Source organism: Palaemon carinicauda, chromosome 7 (assembly GCF_036898095.1).
Source record: "Palaemon carinicauda isolate YSFRI2023 chromosome 7, ASM3689809v2, whole genome shotgun sequence".
In the NCBI taxonomy this organism is placed as follows: domain Eukaryota; kingdom Metazoa; phylum Arthropoda; class Malacostraca; order Decapoda; family Palaemonidae; genus Palaemon; species Palaemon carinicauda.
The window spans coordinates 3,579,401-3,601,900 of record NC_090731.1 but is presented as its reverse complement, the minus strand read 5'-3'; the positions used below and the strand labels follow the sequence as shown (position 1 = coordinate 3,601,900).

The following is a 22,500-nucleotide window of genomic DNA, read 5'->3' as shown; positions in this document are numbered from 1 at the left end:
TTGTCCTGCTAGGGTATTGTCACTGTCCCTTGCCTCTGCCATTCATGAGCTGCCTTTAAAACCTTTAAATACAGGCAAATTCGATACTCACATGTTGAACGAACCGCGCGCGCGCGCGCGCACACACACACACACACACACACACACACACACACACACACACACACACAAGAAGTTGATTTTATATGGATAAATTTACTCAAATTGTTTTCTCTTTACGCAAAGAACACTAATTAATAATACAATTTTCCAACCGTTTTCTCGTCATTACGTGTAAATATAGATTTATCCTGTCCTACTGAAATGGAGCCTTACTCAAGCCTTAGAACATAACGTTACAAATCAAAGATCTATGGAAAGAATAATGATGGGATTAACACTTAAGAGACAGAAAATTATCAACATGGATACGAAAGCAAACTAAAGTAGAGATTATTCTAACAACTTGTAAGAAAAAGAAATGGACATGGGCAGGACATAATGAGAATCACAGATATCAGATGGACATTAAAGATAACAGAATGGGTTCCTAGATATTGCAAAAGAGGCAAGGGAAGGAAGAGAAGATGATGGATTGCCGAACTTGGGAAGTTTGGGGGAATGGACTGGCACAGAGGGACCATAAACAAACTCAAGTAGAAGGACATGTCTGAGGCTTTTGCTCTACAGTGGACTAGTAACGGCTGATGATGATGATGATGACGATGATGACAAATTAAATACTTATATTTAGATATATTCGTTTTAATGTAAATTTATGATTTATACTATATTTTGCATTGGAAATTTCCTTACTTGTCCTCCACCACACAGTTTTCTGAAAGACAACAGTATCTCAGTCGGAAAGCAATTTTTTTTTTAAATATATATTTTACTCGTTAGTCTTCAGGGAAAAACCTTTAAGGATTCCAAAACAACTGGAATTATGAAATGTGGAAATACTTTCTTAAAGCAATTTTCCAACATGCAGTAGGCTATCTGTAAATTTTCAAGTGAAAAAATTTTTAAATCATACCTGCATTAGCTGGACATTTTCAATTGTAAGGATACATAGTTTGAATGCCTGGATGGTCTTCCGATATTTCTGGTCTTCATAAAACATCTTTAAGGTCACTTTTTTCAAATTATGAATATTCCTATTCATGTTAACCACTAAAATAGCCTATTCCATATTTCGAACTCCTCAAGAGAGATTAGTTCACCAAACGTTCAGCTGGGCTCCACAAGGCACTAGAAGAGTTGGAAGACCCAAGCCTACATAACTGAGGACTATGAAGCGTGAAGTAGGAGATGATGAATGGGGAAGTATTGAATTAAAAGCTCAAGATATAGACAACTGGCGAAATCTAACCGAGGCCCTTTGCGTCAATAGGCGTAGGAGGAGATGGTGATGATGATAAAGAAGTACTTAGTCTTTATTTATAGTCCTTATTTATTCACTGCATAGCTGCCATATTACTTTCTTAGAAGTTCAAATCTGTACTATTGGCCCCTGTTCACACCCACGAAATATGTGGTCCATTGTCTGTATGGAATGTCTCCATGGGCATTCAGCCTAGTGGGCGAGACCTCATTTAGGTGAACGAAAGTACCAGTTCCTCGTCATCATCATCATCTCCTCCTACTCCTATTGACGCAAAGGACCTCGGTTAGATTTCACCAGTCTTCCCTATCTTGAGCTTTTAATTCAATACTTATCAACTCTTCATCTCCCACTTCACTCTTCATAGTTCCCAGCCATGTATGCCTGTGTCATTCAACTCTCCTAGTGCCTTGTGGACCCCAGTTAAACATTTGGTGAACTAATCTCTCACTGACGATTTTTTTGTCCGAAATCTCGTATTGCTTAGCCACGAAAAAAAGTAACAACCATTCTTACGAAACTGGAAGAATGATTTGTTGGGGGAAGTTGGAGAAATATTATCGGCATTTTTGTAATTATTGGCCAATCATGAGAGGTGAAGTTCACTTCGTTTTTGTAGGTAATGGATCTCTTAACAACGTAAGACCTATGACTCATCTTCATCTGCCTCCCTGTTTCAATTATCCTTGAAAGTGAGTTTCTTAGCTGAAAAAACTTTCTTAACTTTCTTAATATTCTCTGCGTCATTCAAAATTTCATCTAGAATCTTTCATATTCATTGTGTCATTCAAAATTTCATCTAGATTATTTCATATTCCTTGTGTCATTCAAAATTTCATCTAGAATATTTCATATTCCTTGTGTCATTCAAAATTTCATCTAGAATATTTCATATTCCTTGTGTCATTCAAATTCCGTCCAGAAGATGTTATCTTGATCATTTAATAACTTTTATTTCTTATTAAGAAATATACATGTATGATTTTTACAATTTATAAAATTGTGTATAGGCCTACTCTGGTTTTGAACGTTATAATTTGACCTTGTTTGACAATTAGGAGCTATAGACTGATATACTTCCATGACCTTTGATTCATCAAAGATTATTTTCTATGTAATTATGATAACTTGGTGCCTAGGAACTTTAATGCTTTAAATTTATTTCACATAAAAGATCACTGACAAAATTATCATTCTAAATGGTTTTAGCATCCTAAGTCAAATGATCTTTAAGTCATAAAGACAAATCAGGTGTTTTCAAGAAATTTTATTGAAATAATTCAATCAAAATCATTAAATTACATTTTATTATTACAAATTTAATCATAAAATTTCCATGTAAGAAATAATGAGCTTAACTTAATGGTCTTTAGTTCACCAAACAAAGGTTATTTTTCTAAGTTGAAAATCTTTGAAAGAACTAAATTCTAATTGCATAATATTCTTATATAAAGACCCTTATGAATATACATCTTCTATAGTTCACGAAATAGTAATACTTTAGAAATTCAAAATAAATTTGGATTCTGCAGTCCATAACTGAATCAGATAATTTTGGTCTTGAAAAGTGTAGAATAGTTTTAGGTAAATCATTAACCCTTGTTGGAGGCCCTAGGCTTATAGTATCCTGCTATTCCAACTAGGGCTGTAGCATAATAATAATAATAATAATAATAATAATAATAATAATAATAATAACTTCTGATTTTGAAAAAGTGTAGAATAGTTCTAAGTAAATCATTAACAATTATTACCAACATAACATGAACCGAAATAGTAATAGTAGGTCTATTTCAAAATAAGTTTTGACTCTACAGCTTATGACTAAATCAAAATAACTTCTGGTTTGGAAAAGTGTAGAATAGTTTTAAGTAAATCATTAACAATTATTATTAACATAACATGAACTGAAATAGTAATAGTAGGCCTATTTAAAAATAAGTTTTGACTCTACAGCTTATAAGTGAATCAAAGTAACTTTTGGTTTCGAAAAGTGTAGAATAGTTTAAGTAAATTATTAACAATTATTACCAACATAACCTTATCAAAATTAGCTCAATTAAGAGTAGATTCATAAAAGAAACTTCATATAAGAATTACTTGAATTGCTTCTTAATAAAATATGAAATCTTAATATGATTAAATTATATTTAAAATAATGTCATATTGCAAAGCAAATTAAGATTATCACAGACTTTTATACCTTAAGCAAGATGCGTGCAGATAAAGTCATGAATTACACTGTTAAAAAAAACCGTTATTTTAATCGGAAATGAAGTCATATTTCAGTAAAATACAGGCGACCGTAATTTTACACCATTTTGTTGTCACTTTTACGGGTTGTTGACCGTAATATCACTTCTTAGCGTCAATATATCCAATACTAGACTTTGAATATATCCGTTTTTAAAACGGCAAATGCCTGGCAACATTTATTCCAGGATTTTTACCATTTTTACAGCAATTTTTTTTAACAGTGTATAAATAAAAATATCTATGCAAGAGATTCAATACGGTTACAAAAATTGTAAGGAAACTACACAAAGTATTAAAATTGTTTAAATGTTATAATTACATTGACTTTTTTGCCTCAATGTTCATTCTTCCATGAAGGCCTAGACCTATGTGTTCGTTTTTTAACACTGCAGCTAAAAATTAATATTTCTCATGTTCCATATTTTTACGCATTTTCAATCCCTTTAGTCATTGAAAATTAGCAGTTGGGTCTGCCCGCTTTAGTCACTCCTCTACATCACATTTTCTTCTTTTATCAAGAATTATATTTCTAGTAATTATAAAAGAATATTTTACTCAGACACAACGAAAGCTTCTATTCAGTGAAGCCAGTTATCACTTTCATCAGTATAAAGTATTCAAAGATTCAGTGTCTTAGTAGGCCTACACTTGGTATTTATGGAGCTTAATAGATCCAAAGTCTACATACACAGTTTACCAAAAATGTTTATCAGTTGTTAATTTCATACGAATTCTTCAAAAATTGTAAATATGTTCAACTTTCTTCTTAGGGGAAACGGGGTGGAAATATTTCAACTGTAGGCCTATGTGGAGGGAGCAATTAAAATTTTTTAGCTGATTGGACACTTCAGCTTTCTATTATATCGTACGAAATATACATTTAAATGTAGGACGTCTGGCAACTTCCATTACGACAAAATCTCTTATATATTTAAATACGAGTAAAGTAGACTTTTTAGACTTCGTAGGATCCAGAGGCAGAGATTTTTAGTCCTAGCGCGGCTGCAATTTCCGTAACTCGAATAATAATAATAATAATAATAATAATAATAATAATAATAATAATAATAATAATAATAATAATAATAATAACTGTGAACTAACGCAAACTACAACGTATTCAAGAACCTTCATCAACCGCTTCCTGAACCTCCACCGCCACCGCGTCCGAATCCTTTTTCATCGCAGAATAAAAATTCAAACGCGTCTCCTTTTCGCGTTCCTTCTTGATGTTGTAAGCCTCCAATCGCTTGATGATGCATTTATGTCCGTTCTCCTTCGCATGATCGATCGGCAAGAACTGGTCGCAGTCGGGGAAGTCATGCCGGGCGTCATTATCGAGGAGGATTCGAACCAAGGACTCGTTTCCGAGACGCGCCGCCAGGTGGAGAGGGGTCAAACCTCGGTTGTCTCTGACATTGATCTTCGCTCCGTTGTTGATCAGGATGTACATGTCGGACATGATCGAACTTTTGCCTGGAATATAGAGAATGTGTGTTTAGATGCTATAGATACATTTACATAACTAGTGGGGCAATCAGTAGAGCGCAGACCTCCGCCTCGGCAGCTTATTCCTCCACCTTTTACTCGAGCGTGACCTTGACCTTTGACCTTAACATGTATTAATTGGGGTGGAGAATGTGTTTAGATGCTATAGATACATTTACATAACTAGAGGGGCACTCAGTAAAGTGCAGACCTCCGCTGCGGTAGCTTATTTCTACACCTTTTGCTCGAGTGTGACCTTGACCTTTGACTGTAACATGTATTAATTGGCGTGGAGAATGTGTGTTTAGATGCTATAGATACATTTACATAACTAGTGGGGCAATCAGTAGAGCACAGACCTCCTCCTCGGCAGCTTATTCCCCCAGGTTTTGCTCGAGCGTGACCTTGACCTTTGACCGTAAAATGAATTAATTAGAGTGGAGAATGGGTTTAGATGCTATAGATATATTTATATAGATATATTTATATAACTAGAGGGGCACTCAGTAGAGCGCAGACCTCCGCCTCGGCAGTTTATTCCCCCAGGTTTTGCTCGAGCGTGACCTTGACCTTTGACCATAACATGAATTAATTGGCGTGGAGAATGTGTTTAGATGCTATAGATATATTTATATAGATATATTTATATAACTAGAGGGGCACTCAGTAGAGCGCAGACCTCCGCCGCGGCAGCTTATTCCTCCACCTTTTGCTCGAGCTTGACCTTGACCTTTGACCTTAACATGTATTAATTGGGGTGGAGAATGTGTTTAGATGCTATAGATACATTTACATAACTAGAGGGGCACTCAGTAAAGTGCAGACCTCCGCTGCGGTAGCTTATTTCTACACCTTTTGCTCGAGTGTGACCTTGACCTTTGACTGTAACATGTATTAATTGGCGTGGAGAATGTGTGTTTAGATGCTATAGATACATTTACATAACTAGTGGGGCAATCAGTAGAGCACAGACCTCCTCCTCGGCAGCTTATTCCCCCAGGTTTTGCTCGAGCGTGACCTTGACCTTTGACCGTAAAATGAATTAATTAGAGTGGAGAATGGGTTTAGATGCTATAGATATATTTATATAGATATATTTATATAACTAGAGGGGCACTCAGTAGAGCGCAGACCTCCGCCTCGGCAGTTTATTCCCCCAGGTTTTGCTCGAGCGTGACCTTGACCTTTGACCATAACATGAATTAATTGGCGTGGAGAATGTGTTTAGATGCTATAGATATATTTATATAGATATATTTATATAACTAGAGGGGCACTCAGTAGAGCGCAGACCTCCGCCGCGGCAGCTTATTCCTCCACCTTTTGCTCGAGCTTGACCTTGACCTTTGACCTTAACATGTATTAATTGGGGTGGAGAATGTGTTTAGATGCTATAGATACATTTACATAACTAGAGGGGCACTCAGTAAAGTGCAGACCTCCGCTGCGGTAGCTTATTTCTACACCTTTTGCTCGAGTGTGACCTTGACCTTTGACTGTAACATGTATTAATTGGCGTGGAGAATGTGTGTTTAGATGCTATAGATACATTTACATAACTAGTGGGGCAATCAGTAGAGCACAGACCTCCTCCTCGGCAGCTTATTCCCCCAGGTTTTGCTCGAGCGTGACCTTGACCTTTGACCGTAAAATGAATTAATTAGAGTGGAGAATGGGTTTAGATGCTATAGATATATTTATATAGATATATTTATATAACTAGAGGGGCACTCAGTAGAGCGCAGACCTCCGCCTCGGCAGTTTATTCCCCCAGGTTTTGCTCGAGCGTGACCTTGACCTTTGACCATAACATGAATTAATTGGCGTGGAGAATGTGTTTAGATGCTATAGATATATTTATATAGATATATTTATATAACTAGAGGGGCACTCAGTAGAGCGCAGACCTCCGCCGCGGCAGCTTATTCCTCCACCTTTTGCTCGAGCTTGACCTTGACCTTTGACCTTAACATGTATTAATTGGGGTGGAGAATGTGTTTAGATGCTATAGATACATTTACATAACTAGAGGGGCACTCAGTAAAGTGCAGACCTCCGCTGCGGTAGCTTATTTCTACACCTTTTGCTCGAGTGTGACCTTGACCTTTGACTGTAACATGTATTAATTGGCGTGGAGAATGTGTGTTTAGATGCTATAGATACATTTACATAACTAGTGGGGCAATCAGTAGAGCACAGACCTCCTCCTCGGCAGCTTATTCCCCCAGGTTTTGCTCGAGCGTGACCTTGACCTTTGACCGTAAAATGAATTAATTAGCGTGGAGAATGGGTTTAGATGCTATAGATATATTTATATAGATATATTTATATAACTAGAGGGGCACTCAGTAGAGCGCAGACCTCCACCGCGGCAGCTTATTCCTCCACCTTTTGCTCGAGCTTGACCTTGACCTTTGACCTTACATGTATTAATTGGCGTGGAAAATATGTGTTTAGATGCTATAGATACATTTATATAACTTGTGGGGCAATCAGTAGAGCGCAGACCTCCGCCTCGGCAGGTTATTCCCCCAGGTTTTGCTCACACGTGACCTTGACCTTTGACCGTAACATGAATTAATTGGCGTGGAGAATGGGTTTAGATGCTATAGATATATTTATATAGATATATTTATATAACTAGAGGGGCACTCAGTAGAGCGCAGACCTCCGCCTCGGCAGCTTATTCCTCCACCTTTTGCTCGAGCGTGACCTTGACCTTTGACCTTAACATGAATTAATTGGCGTGGAGAATATGTGTTCATATGCTATAGATACATTTATATAACTAGAGGGGCACTCAGTAGAGCGCAGACCTCCACCGCGGCAGCTTATTCCTCCACCTTTTGCTCGAGCGTGACCTTGACCTTTGACCTTAACATGTATTAATTAGCATGGATTTTCCTACACTCAAATATGAACCAAGAAAAAAAACCCCACTAATTTTAATCGGGAATTCTCCGTAAAAATATACGGTTCTCAGCCGTATTTCAGTAAAATACAGGCGACCGTAATTTTTACCCTACTTTGCTATTATCTTTTACGGGTTGGTTAACGTAATATCACTCAACGTCAATATATCCGTTTTTAAAACGGTAAATGCCTGGCAACATTTATTCCAGGAATTTTATTTATTTTCAATGCAAATGTGTGACAGTATTTGCTTCCATTTGAAATATATTAATCCACACTCCAAACATAAATTAGAATCTCAGGCGTTTAATGTTACAGGAATGTGAGGAACTCACTTGCTGCGTAATGTAGAGGCGTCCTGCCCAGTCGGTCGACCTCATTAACATTACTCTGGTTCTTCAGGAGGCGTCTGAGGAGAGCGTCCGAGCCTCCCCATCTGACGGCGTAGTGCAAGGGCGTGGCGCCGTTGTCATCGGCTCGCTGGGCGCTGGCGCCGTTCGCCAGCAGGTAGAGGACCAAGTTCTCGTGGCCATTGCTGATGCCAAGATGCAAGGCGGTACGTCCTGTTGCATCGGTGGCGTTTATGTTGAAGGCTGAGGTTGTTTTTCAATGCATGTGAGAGATGGATAAAGAATTTTTACTGCATGGTCATGATATATCTTCATTCTATTCATTCTATACATTGTTAACAAAAACCGTAATTTTAATCGGAAATTCTCCGTAAAAAGGGTTGTTTTCAATGCATGTGAGAGATGCATAAAGAAATTTTTATTACATTGTCATGATATATCGCCATTCTATAAACTTAAAAAAAAAACTGTAATTTTAATCGGAAATTCTCCGTAAAAAGGGTTGTTTTTCAATGCATGTGAGAGATGGATAAAGAAATTTTTATTGCATAGTCATGATATATCGCCATTCTATACAGTTAACAAAAAACGTAATTTTAATCGGAAATTCTCCGTAAAAAGGGTTGTTTTTCATGCATGTGAGAGATGGATAAAGAAATTTTTATTGCATAGTCATGATATATCGCCATTCTATACAGTTAACAAAAACCATAATTTTATTCGGAAATTCTCCGTAAAAAGGGTCATTTTCAATACATGTGAGAGATGGATAAAGAAATTTTTATTGCATAGTCATGATATATCTTCATTCTATTCATTCTATACAGTTAAAAAAAACCGTAAATTTATTAGGAAATTCTCCGTAAAAAGGGTTGTTTTTCATGCATGTGAGGGATGGATAAAGAAATTTTTATTACATAGTCATGATATATCGCCATTCTATACACTGTTAACAAAAATCGTAAATTTAATCGGAAATTCTCCGTAAAAGGGTTGTTTTTCAATGCATGTGAGAGATGGATAAAGATTTTTTATTGCATAGTCATGATATATCGTCATTCTATACACTGTTAACCAAAACCGTAATTTTAATCGGAAATTCTCCGTAAAAAGGGTTTTTCATGCATGTGAGAGATGGATGAAGAAATTTTTTATTGCATGGTCATGATATATCGCCATTCTAGAAACTTAAAAAAAAAAACCGTAATTTTAATCGGAAAATCTCCGTAAAAATATACTGCTTTCAGCCGTATTTCAGTAAAATACAGGTGGCCGTAATTTTACTCTACTTTTTTTTTTTATTATATTTTACTGGCTGGTGACCTGTACGTCAATATATCCGTTTTTAAAACGGTAAAAATCCTGGAATAAATGTTGCCAGGAATTTACCGTTTTTTAATGCAAATTTTGAACAGTGTAGAACATTTCATAAAGCTATCATTAACAGTGGCATTTACTTTGGATCTCCACTAGGGAAGTAGCCCAGTGAGGAAAGGAAATAAGGAAAAATAAAATATTCTAAGAACAGTAACAATATTAAAATAAATATTTCTTATATAAACTACAAAAACTATGAAAAAACAAGAGGAAGAGAAATAAGATAGAATAGTGTGTCAGAGTTTACCCCCAAGCAAGACAACTCTAACCAAAGACAATGAAAGACCATGGTATAGAGGCTGTGGCACTACCCAAGACCAGAGAACAATGGTTTGGTTTATGAGTGTCCTCCTAGAAAAGCTGACTCACCATTATTGAGAAGGACGTCAATTGCAGCTTGATCTCCACCCGAGGAGCAGTAGTGAATAGCCTGCTGATCCTCCCCGACGTCTATGATCTTTTCCCTGTTCGAAAAAAGTTGGTGAAAGATCAAATTGTTTGAAAAGTCTCTCAACCTTCTGGAGAGGCTAAAGTTATAAAGTTGAATTTTGTAAAAGAGCTAAGTTTGTACAATTCATTAATTTCCTATTGGAGAAAGTAAAGTGGAGAACAGAAATGTCTGGCTGATACATATAATGTCCTGAGTGGATGAAAATACTAGCTCCAATCAAGTCTTTTCATTTTTCCTTTCGTGGCTATAATACATTTTATAGTCATCACGTGTCAGCTTTCGTGATTTCTACACATAAAATCTAAAGTACATTCTTTCTCTTATATAGGATAAATAAACAAAAATAATTCGTTCAAAAACTATGGATAACATTCTAAAGATATTCTTCCTACCATGGGGAACAAATTACTAAATTTGATCGTTTTAAAAACCCCGATTTACTTAATTATAATTTCCCGCTCCTGTAAAGAACAGATGGAAAAATAAAATTCTTTGAAAGGCATTGACTTAATACTAAAGATCAACGTCTGACTTTTGATGAAGAAAGAGCCTTAGTGTTGACACGAGAATAGTTGCAGATGTTCAAACTATTGGAACCTAGATATTTTTGTACTGTAGGCTCTAGAGCCTTTAAATATGCGGCCCCGAGACTATCAATAAGGTCCCACGAGACACTCGAATGATTGAAGATATTAAGGCTTTCAAGAGGAAACTGAAGACTTTCTTATTCTGTGAATGCTTCGATAGTGACAATTTAATAGTAAGCGAGCAATAAGAGATGTGAAATGTTAAATGCTTTCGAACGAACATGATAAAACGACTGTGGAAATCCTGTAGAGCAGTGGTTCCCAACCTTTTTCCTGTCATTTCCCCCCCGCACCCAGTTCAACCATCAAGATTTCCCCCTTCATGCCCCGCCCAGCCCTCATGCCCACTCGCCTGCCTCAGAAATGGGCATGATACTCCAATTCTCCCCTTGACTATCATGTCAGTGAGAACTGATATGATCGTATCACAATTGAATGGCTAATAACAAATTGCCGCACGTACTATGAGGACATTTTCCGCTTGTTTTAGTTAGTAGGTAGTGCAATTATTTCCCCCCTGGAAGCTTCAAATTTCCCCCCAGGGGGAAATTTCCCCCAGGTTGGGAACCACTGCTGTAGAGAGTAGGGTTCCCCCTGCTGTACAGGACCAGAAAAGCAGGCCTTAACGTAAAATTTAAGGAAGGCACAAAGACTATCAAACTTACTTGACCAGCGCATCCAAGGCTCGATATCGCCTCTTCATGACAGCGTACTGGAAGAACGTGTTTCCGTCTTTATCTCTGGCGTTTCGGTCTGCTCCAGCACGAAGGATGACCTCGACTAATTCGGGAGAATCTGCCATGATTGCATAATGGAGGGGCCGCTGGCTCCTTGAATCAGCTGCTTCCACACACGCGTTGTTTTCTACAAGAAATGACACTACGTCTACGTGGTTCTCTTCAATGGCGACTTGTAGGGGCGTTTTGCCATAGAGGTTCTGGAAAGTAGAAGTTGCCAATTGCAAGACACACTTGAGTTTTATATGTATTGTTAGACATGTTTATTAATGCTATCTTACCATCACTGAATAACATTATAGGTTTTGCATTCTTAGTCCGTCTGTTCTAAGAGGACTAGAAATTATTTAGAGCTCAGAGTCATTGCTATGGACTAAAGCTAGGGCTGTAGCTTAGCTAATAATAATGACAACAACAACAACAACAACAACAACAACAATAATAATGATAATAATAATAATGATAATAATAATACCTTTGTCTCTACTTTGGCAGAGCGTTTAAGTAGGACCCCTAAACAATCAACACATCCTGCAGATGCTGCCGCATGAACGAGTGTTCCTGCTTCAGTGCCCTTTTCGTCTTCGTTCCCACCCTCTACATCCCCACCAGAATCGAGGAGGGCTTCTAGAACTTTTGAGCATACATTATCCTGAAAAGTTAGAAAGACAAGTTTAGAAATACCACAGATGTAGTGGATATAGCAGAGTTGTTAAGAGTGTAATGACTGAGATGGTGCGGTCATGTGTTGAGGATGGGTGAAGGATGATATGGTGAGAAGAAGGTTGGTGTCTGCAACCTTACCATCCTTGTGAGCTAAGGTTGGGTGGTTTGGGGGAGCCTATAGATCTATCTGCTGAGTCATCAGCAGCCACTGCCTGGCCCTCCCTGGGTGGAGAGGAGGCTTGGGCGCTGATCATATGATATATGGTCAGTCTCTAGGGCATTGTCCTGATTGCTAGGGCAATGTCACTGTCCCTTGCCTCTGCCATTCATGAGCGACCTTTAAACCTTTAATGTAGGGGCAACAGTAGGAAAGAAGTTTATAAATGCCAAAACAGGTTGTCAAAAGTGAAAACAAAGTAATACCCCAACTCATAAGTTAGAAAGTGATAAAAGATATTTGTAATTGCAAGAATAAAATCCAATTAACTAGCATAAGCTAAGAAACTAGACGCATATCGACAGATAGATTGTCCCCAAAAATGTTTAGACGAGTTAAACTGTTAGAAATAAGGAATCAGGAACTTCCTGCAATATAACACCAATTTTAAATCCTGTACGTGCAGAATGTAAGGTAACTATTATACTTGCCTTTTTACGCAGTCTCGTGAGAATAACCGCATGCATAGGTGTGTTCCCGGATGCATCCTTAGCGCTGACTTCAGCACCTGCGCTGATCAGCATGAAGGTAGCTTCTAGGAGGCCATGATGGGCGGCCATGTGTAAAAGAGTTCTTCCGTCCTTGTAGAAATAAATACATTTTTATATGTCGTGGTTATGATATTTCCTAAACCTGAATGCGTTTATAACAAATATCTGTTTCTGTTCATAACTGAAATTGAGGAATTTCAGGTTGATTTAACATAACCAGTGTCTAAAGATCTGATTGATACCGTAACCCAAATCGAAAAATCATAATCTAACTTTTCCCAAAGTTATTACCATAATCGTAAGATTTTAAAGATTTACTTCACCTTAAAAGATACGTGTGACTGGTTGAAAACAATTATTTTGATTTATCAATATTTTTTATGAATATGGACTTAGTAAGCAACTAGAATTGAACTTACCTTATCCGTTAACTTTAACACTCTTTCTCCTACCGACGGGTCGTCTGTTAACGGCTGCAGCAATAGCTGGAAAGTAATATACAGGTCAGTTATTTTGTCTATAGGAACTTGAGAAAGGATCACCCCTATACTAATCGATTTATACAGGCTGCCGATTAAAGCAAGAATTGAATTTAAAATATGTACAATAACCCACCAAGTTATCAGAACCGGTTGTCCAAAATACTTAAGAGAATTGCTACATATTGCGCAGCCAAAAAATCGTGTCGACACGAGAATAGTTACAGATGGCTTCAAACTGTTGGAACCGAGATTTATGTCTACTTTAGGCTCCAGAGCCTTTAAATAAGCGGCCCCGAGACTATATAATAAGCTCCCACGAAACATTCGAATGATTGAAGACATTAAGGCTTTCAAGAGGAAACTGAAGACTTTCTTATTTCATGAGTCTTTTGACAGTGACGATTTAACAGTAAATGAACAATACGCGATATGAAACGTTAAATACTCTGAACGAATAAGGTAAAATGACAGTGGAGGTCCTGTTGAGGGAGGGGTTCCCCTGCTGTATGGGACCGGAAAAGCAGCCATCAAAGTAAGTAGGCTAAGCATCTTTGTATTTTGGAGTTATTCCATACAATGTATTATATCCAAATTAAGAATTTATAAAGCCCTTAAACTTTCAAAGTTACAATTTATTTTACGAATACTGATCTTCTCCGAAAACTATACAAAAACTAGAAATAATCTTGGTATTGAATTTGGTTAAATTTGAAGTCTATTCATTACAACATATTTTGTAGGTTTGAGAACAAAGCCCTCAGAGGAATATTGGGAGTTAAATGGCAGGACAGGATTAGAAATGAAACTATAAGAGAGATTACTCGAGTGTCATATGTGGATGAGATCATGGTGAGAGGTAAATGGAGATGGTTTAAGCATGCTCTTCGCACTCCCCAAGAGAGATTAGTTCACCGAACTTTCAACTGCGCTCAACAAGGGACTAGAAGAGTTGGAAGACCCAGGCCTACATGGCTAAGGACTATGAAGCCTGAATTAGGAGATGATGTATGGAGAAGCATTGATTTAAAAGTTCAAGATGGAGACGACTGGCGAAATCTAACAGGGGCCCTTTGCTATAGGCGTAGGAGGAGATGGTGAGATGATGATACTGAAAAAAATAAGCATATTTTCCTTTTTTTCTAAACATTATTCCATTTCTAAGCATTATCCTTTTTCTGAGCACAAGGTAAATATACAAACTATTAACACGAACCGTCAGGATATCCAGAGAATTGCCAACGATGGCCATATGAATAGGAGTTCTTCCACGTCTTTTCTCCACCGCATCAACTTCAGCTCCGGCAGTTAAAAGAGCCGAAACAACATCCACTTCTCCGCTTTCAACTGCGCAGTGCAATGGCGTCCGACCTTCCACATCAGAGGAGTTCACTTTACACCCTGTGGGAGGTGTAATTATGAAATAAGAGGAAACCAGTGACAGCTATGGAAAATATTTACAAATTTTAAAGTTTTTATATAAAGAATAAGTGACAAGAATTATATTTTTATAGATAACCGGACAGGGGTATTGTGTTTAACACTTTAATTTATAATCATATATATATATATATATATATATATATATATATATATATATATATATATATATATATATATATATATATATATATATATAATGAATATTTTGTAAACTGAAACAAGTTATTTCCTGCACTTTTTAATTGTGATAAAAGATCTTAGTTTTTATTATTTTCTAAATGTTTGTAAAATAAAAAAAAAGTTATTTAATTCCAATGATTCATGATACAGCAGCCTCTCACCTTTTTCTAAAAGAAGAACAACAAGATCCTTATGCCCTCTATCGGCAGCCATGTGCAACGCAGTCCTTTGCCTCTCATCAGTTGCGTCCACGTCGATTTCAGTCTCTCCCAATATGAATTCCATAGCTTTAAGATCACCAAGTAGTACAGCCTCATGCAGGCCTGCGATCTTCATCTTATCCTGGAATGTTTGGTATTGATTCTTAATTCATACAGTATGTTATATAGCAAGAGTTATTACATATGATGTTTCGAAGTCGTGTCCTTAAAGATATTTGCTTTTGGGTAATAATATCTTTAGTTTACAAATATTGAAGTTAATTTCATGTAAGATTCCTTTCTTTATTCATCATAACCCAAGCAGGTGAGATGTGTTTTGCAAATAGCATAAGATACATTGTTATGAGCGAATTTATAAAAATAAATAATGACTAAAGAAGCTGTTCAAGGATTCAGAAGCAAAGATTTTGCAATAGATTTCATTTAGCTGTTAGAGAAACTTTGAGCTGCAGTATAAAATGAATTTCTGAAATAAGGAAAATGTGCAACTTAGGAGCTGTACAAAAAATAACCAAGAGAAACGAAAAGACACACCGAAAATTGACACTTCCATTCCAACCAAACCTTGAACTGCTTCCTGAGATTAGACATGGGTGTGCTTTCCCTACTGTACCGACCCTCTCCGTCAGAGAGCATTTTCCTCATTACAGATACAGATCTGCCTCTCCTTCGATCATTTCTTTGAATTGTAATTTCTGGGACATCATCAACGAGTAATGGGCAAAAGACACCTGCTCCATGATAATCAGTTAGAAGGGCCATTTCTTCAACAATGCTCGGGACTTTATCCTGTTCTTCTATGATTTCCGGCAAAACCAAAGGTTTTCTGCTAAAAGGGGAGCTGCCTCTAACAATCTGACTCCTATCACCAGAATGTAAATCTCCTAAAATCTCTGTTTCTGACTCTCTAATCGTATTAGCACTTAGCGAAGAAATGGAGTCGGTGACTGCATCTCTGTCCATGGTCCTGACATCTCTCGTTCTGCGTGATACAGCAGGCATCGATGTTGCTCTCATTGACGGTCTTGTCACTGAAGTGCTGTCTAGATCATATTGTAATGGATTCTCTTCCTTCACTGCTGACGTCGTGGAAGTGAAATCAAACGGTTCGCAAGATGCTCTCTGATATCTTCTATAATTTGAATATTTCGGCAAGTAACTGTCCGTATCATCGGTCCTTGACATCGAAACCGAATCTCGCAGTCTACTCATGGACCTTCTCTGTGGAACATCAGAAGAATCATCCAGAATCCTCTGGAGTGATAGGCCCCTTCTGGCTCTTGCTAATGCCAGTGCAGATTGTACCATATGGTCTAGCTCAAGAGTATCATAAGTAATGATTGGGCTTGGTTGTATATCACTTGGGTTTGCTGCATGACTGCTGGAGAATCTACTGTGGGTATCTAATAATGGATCTGAAAACTTTTGACCATTAAATGTTCTTCCTTTTGCTCTATCTGTTGGATAACTAGGTTCAGGCAAAACACTCCTTGGTACTGTATCAAATGGTGTTGTGCTTCTTGTTATCCTGTTTAAAGGTTCAATGTTCTCTCTTAAATTACTACTTTGTCTTGTTGATCTCTGTAAGGAATATTTGTCTAATGTTCTACCATCTTCAAGATCAGGTAAATTTAATTGTTTGTTGATTTTCATTGGTGTTGCAGATCTTGTTGGAACACCCCTCATGTCATTCATTGCGTCGTCACTCTGCTCTATGAATCCAGGTACAGAGTGTGTGTCATTCATTCTGTCTCCTCGCACGTCCTTTACATTCATATCAGTATTATCTCTCCCTATTATGACATTAGATACATTATCATAGGAATCACGAGGTGATTCTTTCTGCGAGATATTCGAGGAATTTCCAAGCGCTTGTAAATGTTTTTGGCTATACGAGGTGCCATTTGTTGCTGGGTTTTCTGTTTTATCAGCCTTGTCCATCTTCAGGTGAGTTATAAACTCACTGACCTTATCAACCTCAGCAAGTGTGAGAGATGCTTTAATAGCACACGGTGCCGGCTCCACAGAACCATTCCTGCTCGCACTGTTTTCATTTTCCAGCCATTTAAGCTCAACTACAACCTTTTTGTTTGAGTCGTCATCACTCACGGGGCATTTTCTGGGCTCTCCCTTCGGAATGATAGTCTCTTTCGGTACCCAGGGCAGAGCAATGGCCTCGTTCGAAATACAGTTCTCTTTGACCTTATCATTTTCAAGTTTTTCTTTAACAGTTTTTCGGAGGTTGTTCTCATTACCGGTCTTTTTCTCGTCTTTTTCGTGCACGCTCCGTCTTCGACAATTCTCTGTTTTTTTCCCTTTTAGTGTTGTTTCCTCCATCTTTCCCTGTATTGGCAAAAATGAAAGAAATAGTAATTTAGATGTCCTTTAGGGTATCATGAGGCAGTGATAACTATTAATCAAATTTACTTGAAAAAAGCCAGGTTGCACAAATCTGTTGCAAAAAAAGTAACGGTAAAAGGGAAAAAAGGGTTTGTTTTGCGACATCAATCACCCTTAACGTAAAATCTAGCAAGCAATTAATTTGCTTGTTTGAATAGCAGTAAGCTTAGCTTTGGAAGCACAGCTTATCAAAAGTATAATACCCTGGGACTCTGAAGCTGATGGTGTGAGCTGATCTTCTCAAATTTTGTCGAGGTCTGGTAAGACGTTTCAGTAACTGTTACCTTCTTGGAAGAGCCCCACATCTTACACTGGAAAATAAATAAAACGGAATTATTATCTAAAGTATATCGTAGATATCTTTGTAATCAGTCGTTTAAGCTATGAGCAACTTCACTTAAATACTTATCCTTCAATTGCATTACATGCAAGTGTATGGAATTTCAGTAGTTACTTATTTACCTTACTTATCCGGTAAATAAGTACCTCGGTTTTTGAGTAACTTTGAATACGAAAAAATTGGTATACGAGCATATAAATTCAAAGCGGCAATGATGTATGGAGAGGAGACGTGAGCAATAAAGAAGACAGAAGAGAAGAAGATAGATGTGGCAGAGATGAGAATGTTGAGATGGATGTGTGGGGTGACAATAAGAGATAATTGAGGTGGTATGGTCATGTCATGAGAAGAGATGAACAGCATATTGGGAGGCGAGTGATGGAAATGGAGGTACAGGGAACGAGAAGGAGAGGGAGACTAAAGCGAAGGTGGGTGGACTGTATTAAGGATGACCTATCAAAGGGATTAACCGGTGATGAGGTGTGGGACAGAGGTAGATGGAGAAAGCTGGCCAGAATCATCGACCCAACATAGAAGTGGGAAAAGATGTAGACAAAGAAGAAGAAGTTTTGATGTGCGAACAAAATTTCCCCATGTGCTCGTTTCTGTGGATAAGCACTAGCGAATCAAATAGTACTAATACGCCACCCACGCAGTATTCACAGGCTTTTTACCCCCATTTAATTTCTTATTAGCTCGCACCCAACCTTCCTCGGAGCCTAGCTCTTTCACTCTCCTAACAACACCTTACGCAGCGAAAAATGGACAATAGGGTTGGTAGGCCGTTCGCTCTACCTCCTTATCCCCTGTCTCGGTCTTTATTTCTCTATCTATGTTTCGATATAAATTGGCGTATTTCCGAAATTATTCTAAATTTTGTTTCACACCTCCACCATTGATGTAAAATTCAAGACGAGTTTTCCTTAATAAGATTTCACCCATTTTAAACGTGGCATATGAGTGACTGGCCTCCCATTCTCATATGCCAGACGTTGCTGTTTCACATTCTCGTGATGAATCGTTCCCCTGCTTCAAGCTCGTAATACGCCCAGCTTCATAGCCAAGTTAAGCCAGTTACCGACAATGTGAGCAGGTACTTCTTGGAGAGAGAGAGAGAGAGAGAGAGAGAGAGAGAGAGAGAGAGAGGAGAGAGAGAGAGAGAGAGAGATTTAGTACAATTGTGATCCATGTTCTTTATCGAATTGTAATCGATATTGTTCATCATAAAGATACTTTGTACTGCGTTGTAAAGTCAACATAGAGAGAGAGAGAGAGAGAGAGAGAGAGAGAGAGAGAGAGAGAGAGAGAGAGAGAGAGAGAGAGAGAGAGAGAGAGATAATTTTGTTTACAGTTGTGATCACACGTTCTTTATCCCATTGTGCTCGATATTGTTCATCATAAAGATATTTTGTACTGCATTGTAAAGTTAACATTATCATGAAAATGGCCCCTACGACGCTGAAGAAAGACAGTAAGAAGAAAGAAAAGAGTATGCGTGTGGCCTACCTGGTACAATGGCAATTCTGAGGAAGGAAGATACCATTGCATTAGTCAATGCAGAACTGGTGTTGACATCGACGAATTAACTACATGCTCTTAACGCTGAAAGGTTTCTGCTTAGCCGGATTGATGGGAAGCGTAAAAAAAGTGAGACGATCATCGCAAATACTATTTGTGAAAAAACACAACTCTCCCATTTTGGTAAGATCCGCAAGGATTAGGCACAACATAAAAAACTACTACGCGTGTAGTCAAGAAAAAAAAAAAAAAATAATCATTGTATCAAATTAACTTTAAGACATTATAAAAAAAAAATAGTAATCATTGTATCAAATTAACTTTAAGACATTATCAAAAAAAAAAAAAAAAAATAGGTAATCATTGTATCAAATTAACTCTAAGACCTTAATAAAAAAAATTTATTTTTGCATAAATAAAATCGTAGTTAGAACCACACTTTAAAATCACTTACTGATACTTAAACTTTTCAAACTATTCCCTACCATGGTTAGTTAGCTAACTGTCCTTACTCATCTTTCACCCAACTTCCCTATCAGCTAAAATGGTATTAAAACCAAGTTATTATTATTATTATTATTATTATTATTATTATTACTTGCTAAGCTACAACCCAAGTTGGAAAAGCAGAATGCTATAAGCCCGAGGGCTCCAACAGGGAAAATAACCCATTGAGGAAAGGAAATAAGGAAACTACAAGAACAGAAATTAACAGTTAATATAAAATATCCTAAGAACAGTAACAATATCAAAATAAGTATTTTATATAAAAACTATAAAAACTTAAGGAAAAAAACAACAGGAAGAGAAATAAGATAGAATAGTGTTCCCGAGTGTACCCTCAAGCAAGAGAACTCTACCCCAAGACAGTTAGAGGTGCAACATTAAGAGAATGTTGAGATTTCACATTAGTAAGAGAAGGGACAGAGTGACATACTTCAAACTTCAAGTGAAATTAGGAAGTTAAAAATGTGGGAAACCCAAATAAACCTTCAGTGGGGCAAGCAAGAGCACCTCCTTCTTTCCTGTCTCCCTTACGACAGCCAAGACTCCCCCGAAATGTAAAGTGCCAGTTAATTTGTCAATTTTTTATTTTGTATTGTTAATTATTCATTTTTATTTATTTCTGATGTTATGGGCTGTAATTTTTTTTTTTATTAAATTACAATATAATAAAGAGTCAGCCGTTTACAAAGCAAGTTTCTGCATACCAGAGAGAGAGAGAGAGAGAGAGAGAGAGAGAGAGAGAGAGAGAGAGAGAGAGAGAGAGAGAGAGAGAGAGAGAGAGAGAGAGATAGTATAGGTCTTGTACGTTTTTGAAGTTTCCCATCTCAGTATTTATTCTACCTGCTGAGAGAGAGAGAGAGAGAGAGAGAGAGAGAGAGAGAGAGAGAGAGAGAGAGAGAGAGAGAGAGAGAGAGAGAGAGAGAGAAATTATAGTACAGTATAGGTCTTGTATGTTTCTAACGTTTCCCACCTCATAGTATCTGTTCCTACCTGCTGAGAGAGAGAGAGAGAGAGAGAGAGAGAGAGAGAGAGAGAGAGAGAGAGAGAGAGAGAGAGAGAGAGAGAGAGAGAGAAATTATAGTACAGTATAGGTCTTGTATGTTTCTGAAGTTTCCCACCTCATAGTATCTGTTCCTACCTGCTGAGAGAGAGAGAGAGAGAGAGAGAGAGAGAGAGAGAGAGAGAGAGAGAGAGAGAAATTATAGTACAGTATAGGTCTTGTATGTTTCTAACGTTTCCCACCTCATAGTATCTGTTCCTACCTGCTGAGAGAGAGAGAGAGAGAGAGAGAGAGAGAGAGAGAGAGATTAACGTAGAAATAGTCAATCAGGGTAACGAAACATAGCGGCACGCACAAGTGACTAAATCTATGACATGATTAGGACAAAAGTTAAACGATTTTGTGAAATCTTCCGGAGAGACGCATCGCAGTAAAGGCAATTTTGAAAGCATAATGGCTTAGTTGAAAGCTAAGATATTAGGGTATATTTTAAGAACTCCATTATTCTCTCATTCTTATTTACTAAAATCGTTAATTTACAGTTTAGTATATCAGGATTTTATTTTAGCAGATGAGGGAAAAGGCGACCCCAAATAGGGACACGCTTATAGAGAAAGAAGAAGAAGAAGAAGAAGAAGAAGAAGAAGAAGAAGAAGATGCTTCAAGAATCATCTTAAAGAGGAGATGGTGCCATTGACGTATCAGCTATAAAAAAGGATGTTTGGACTTCCTTAGTCTTTCTTCAAAGGAATTGTTTAACTCTAGCAGAGAGAGAGAGAGAGAGAGAGAGAGAGAGAGAGAGAGAGAGAGAGAGAGAGAGAGATTGCATATTATACGTTTATATCTAGCGCGTGAGTCACCCATAAACACGAATAGCAAATCATCATAGCATTCTTAAGCTTGGAGTCCAAGACTGTTAGGTTTGATCCATGTTGCAATTTTAAATAAAAGTCAATTCAACCGAATCTGTTTTCGTTATATTCTATATTTGAAATATTTTTGCAAGTTGAATGATAAATTATTTGTAAGATTGGTGCAATTAGTTTATTGATTGTTAAAAAAAAAAAAAAAAAAAAAAAAAAAAAAAAAAAACTTATTGTAATGTAAGAGTTGTAGATTTCCCCCAGACTCAAAAAGCCTCTAGACTAAAACTCACATTCAGGAAGTTTATCATGATTAGCTGACAGTGTATATCAAACGCTACTAAGAATATCTTCTCAAAAGAAGCAATCTTGGAGCTAAACAACCTTACATTTACTACAGTAAGCATATTAATTGTTAGAGTCATACCATTCAAGACTTTTGAAGCCTCTATGATCTTAAAGTTGTGGGATTTTTCGTGCATTGCAATCCTGATTACTTTAGAATACTGTTCTTTAATTTCATCGAAGAATAGAATTTTCTGTTTTTGAATTGCAAAACTGATATCGGTTCCATTAACTTTCTTGGATTGACAGATATACCAAAGAATATGTACGTTTTGTCTTCTGATTGTCTAAAGCGGGTTTTACAAGGT

At 37.3% G+C, this 22,500-nt stretch overlaps 2 protein-coding genes across 3 annotated transcripts in view; both read right to left on the bottom strand.

Moving 5' to 3' along the window:
* LOC137643452 (opsin, ultraviolet-sensitive-like) overlaps positions 1-1,159 on the bottom strand; it is a 14,574-nt gene extending 13,415 nt beyond the window's left edge. Inside the window, exon 1 of the mRNA XM_068376232.1 lies at positions 1,016-1,159. Within this exon, the coding sequence (XP_068232333.1) occupies positions 1,016-1,144 (129 nt within the window). The 5' untranslated portion in view covers positions 1,145-1,159. The remainder of the gene's footprint in view (positions 1-1,015) is intronic.
* Positions 1,160-2,704: 1,545 nt separating this feature from the next.
* Positions 2,705-22,500, bottom strand: part of LOC137643816 (uncharacterized) — a 22,901-nt gene continuing 3,105 nt past the window's right edge. Inside the window, exons 2-12 of one of the 2 annotated variants that reach the window (XM_068376508.1) lie at positions 17,823-17,930; positions 15,754-17,562; positions 15,160-15,340; positions 14,592-14,776; positions 13,316-13,381; positions 12,837-12,986; positions 11,998-12,174; positions 11,451-11,722; positions 10,117-10,211; positions 8,356-8,613; positions 2,705-5,095 (exon numbers count right to left, since the gene is read on the bottom strand). In XM_068376508.1, the coding sequence (XP_068232609.1) occupies positions 4,740-5,095; positions 8,356-8,613; positions 10,117-10,211; positions 11,451-11,722; positions 11,998-12,174; positions 12,837-12,986; positions 13,316-13,381; positions 14,592-14,776; positions 15,160-15,340; positions 15,754-17,562; positions 17,823-17,924 (3,651 nt within the window). In that variant the 5' untranslated portion in view covers positions 17,925-17,930 and the 3' untranslated portion in view covers positions 2,705-4,739. The remainder of the gene's footprint in view (positions 5,096-8,355; positions 8,614-10,116; positions 10,212-11,450; positions 11,723-11,997; positions 12,175-12,836; positions 12,987-13,315; positions 13,382-14,591; positions 14,777-15,159; positions 15,341-15,753; positions 17,563-17,822; positions 17,931-22,500) is intronic. The other variant, XM_068376509.1, reaches the window with a different exon arrangement.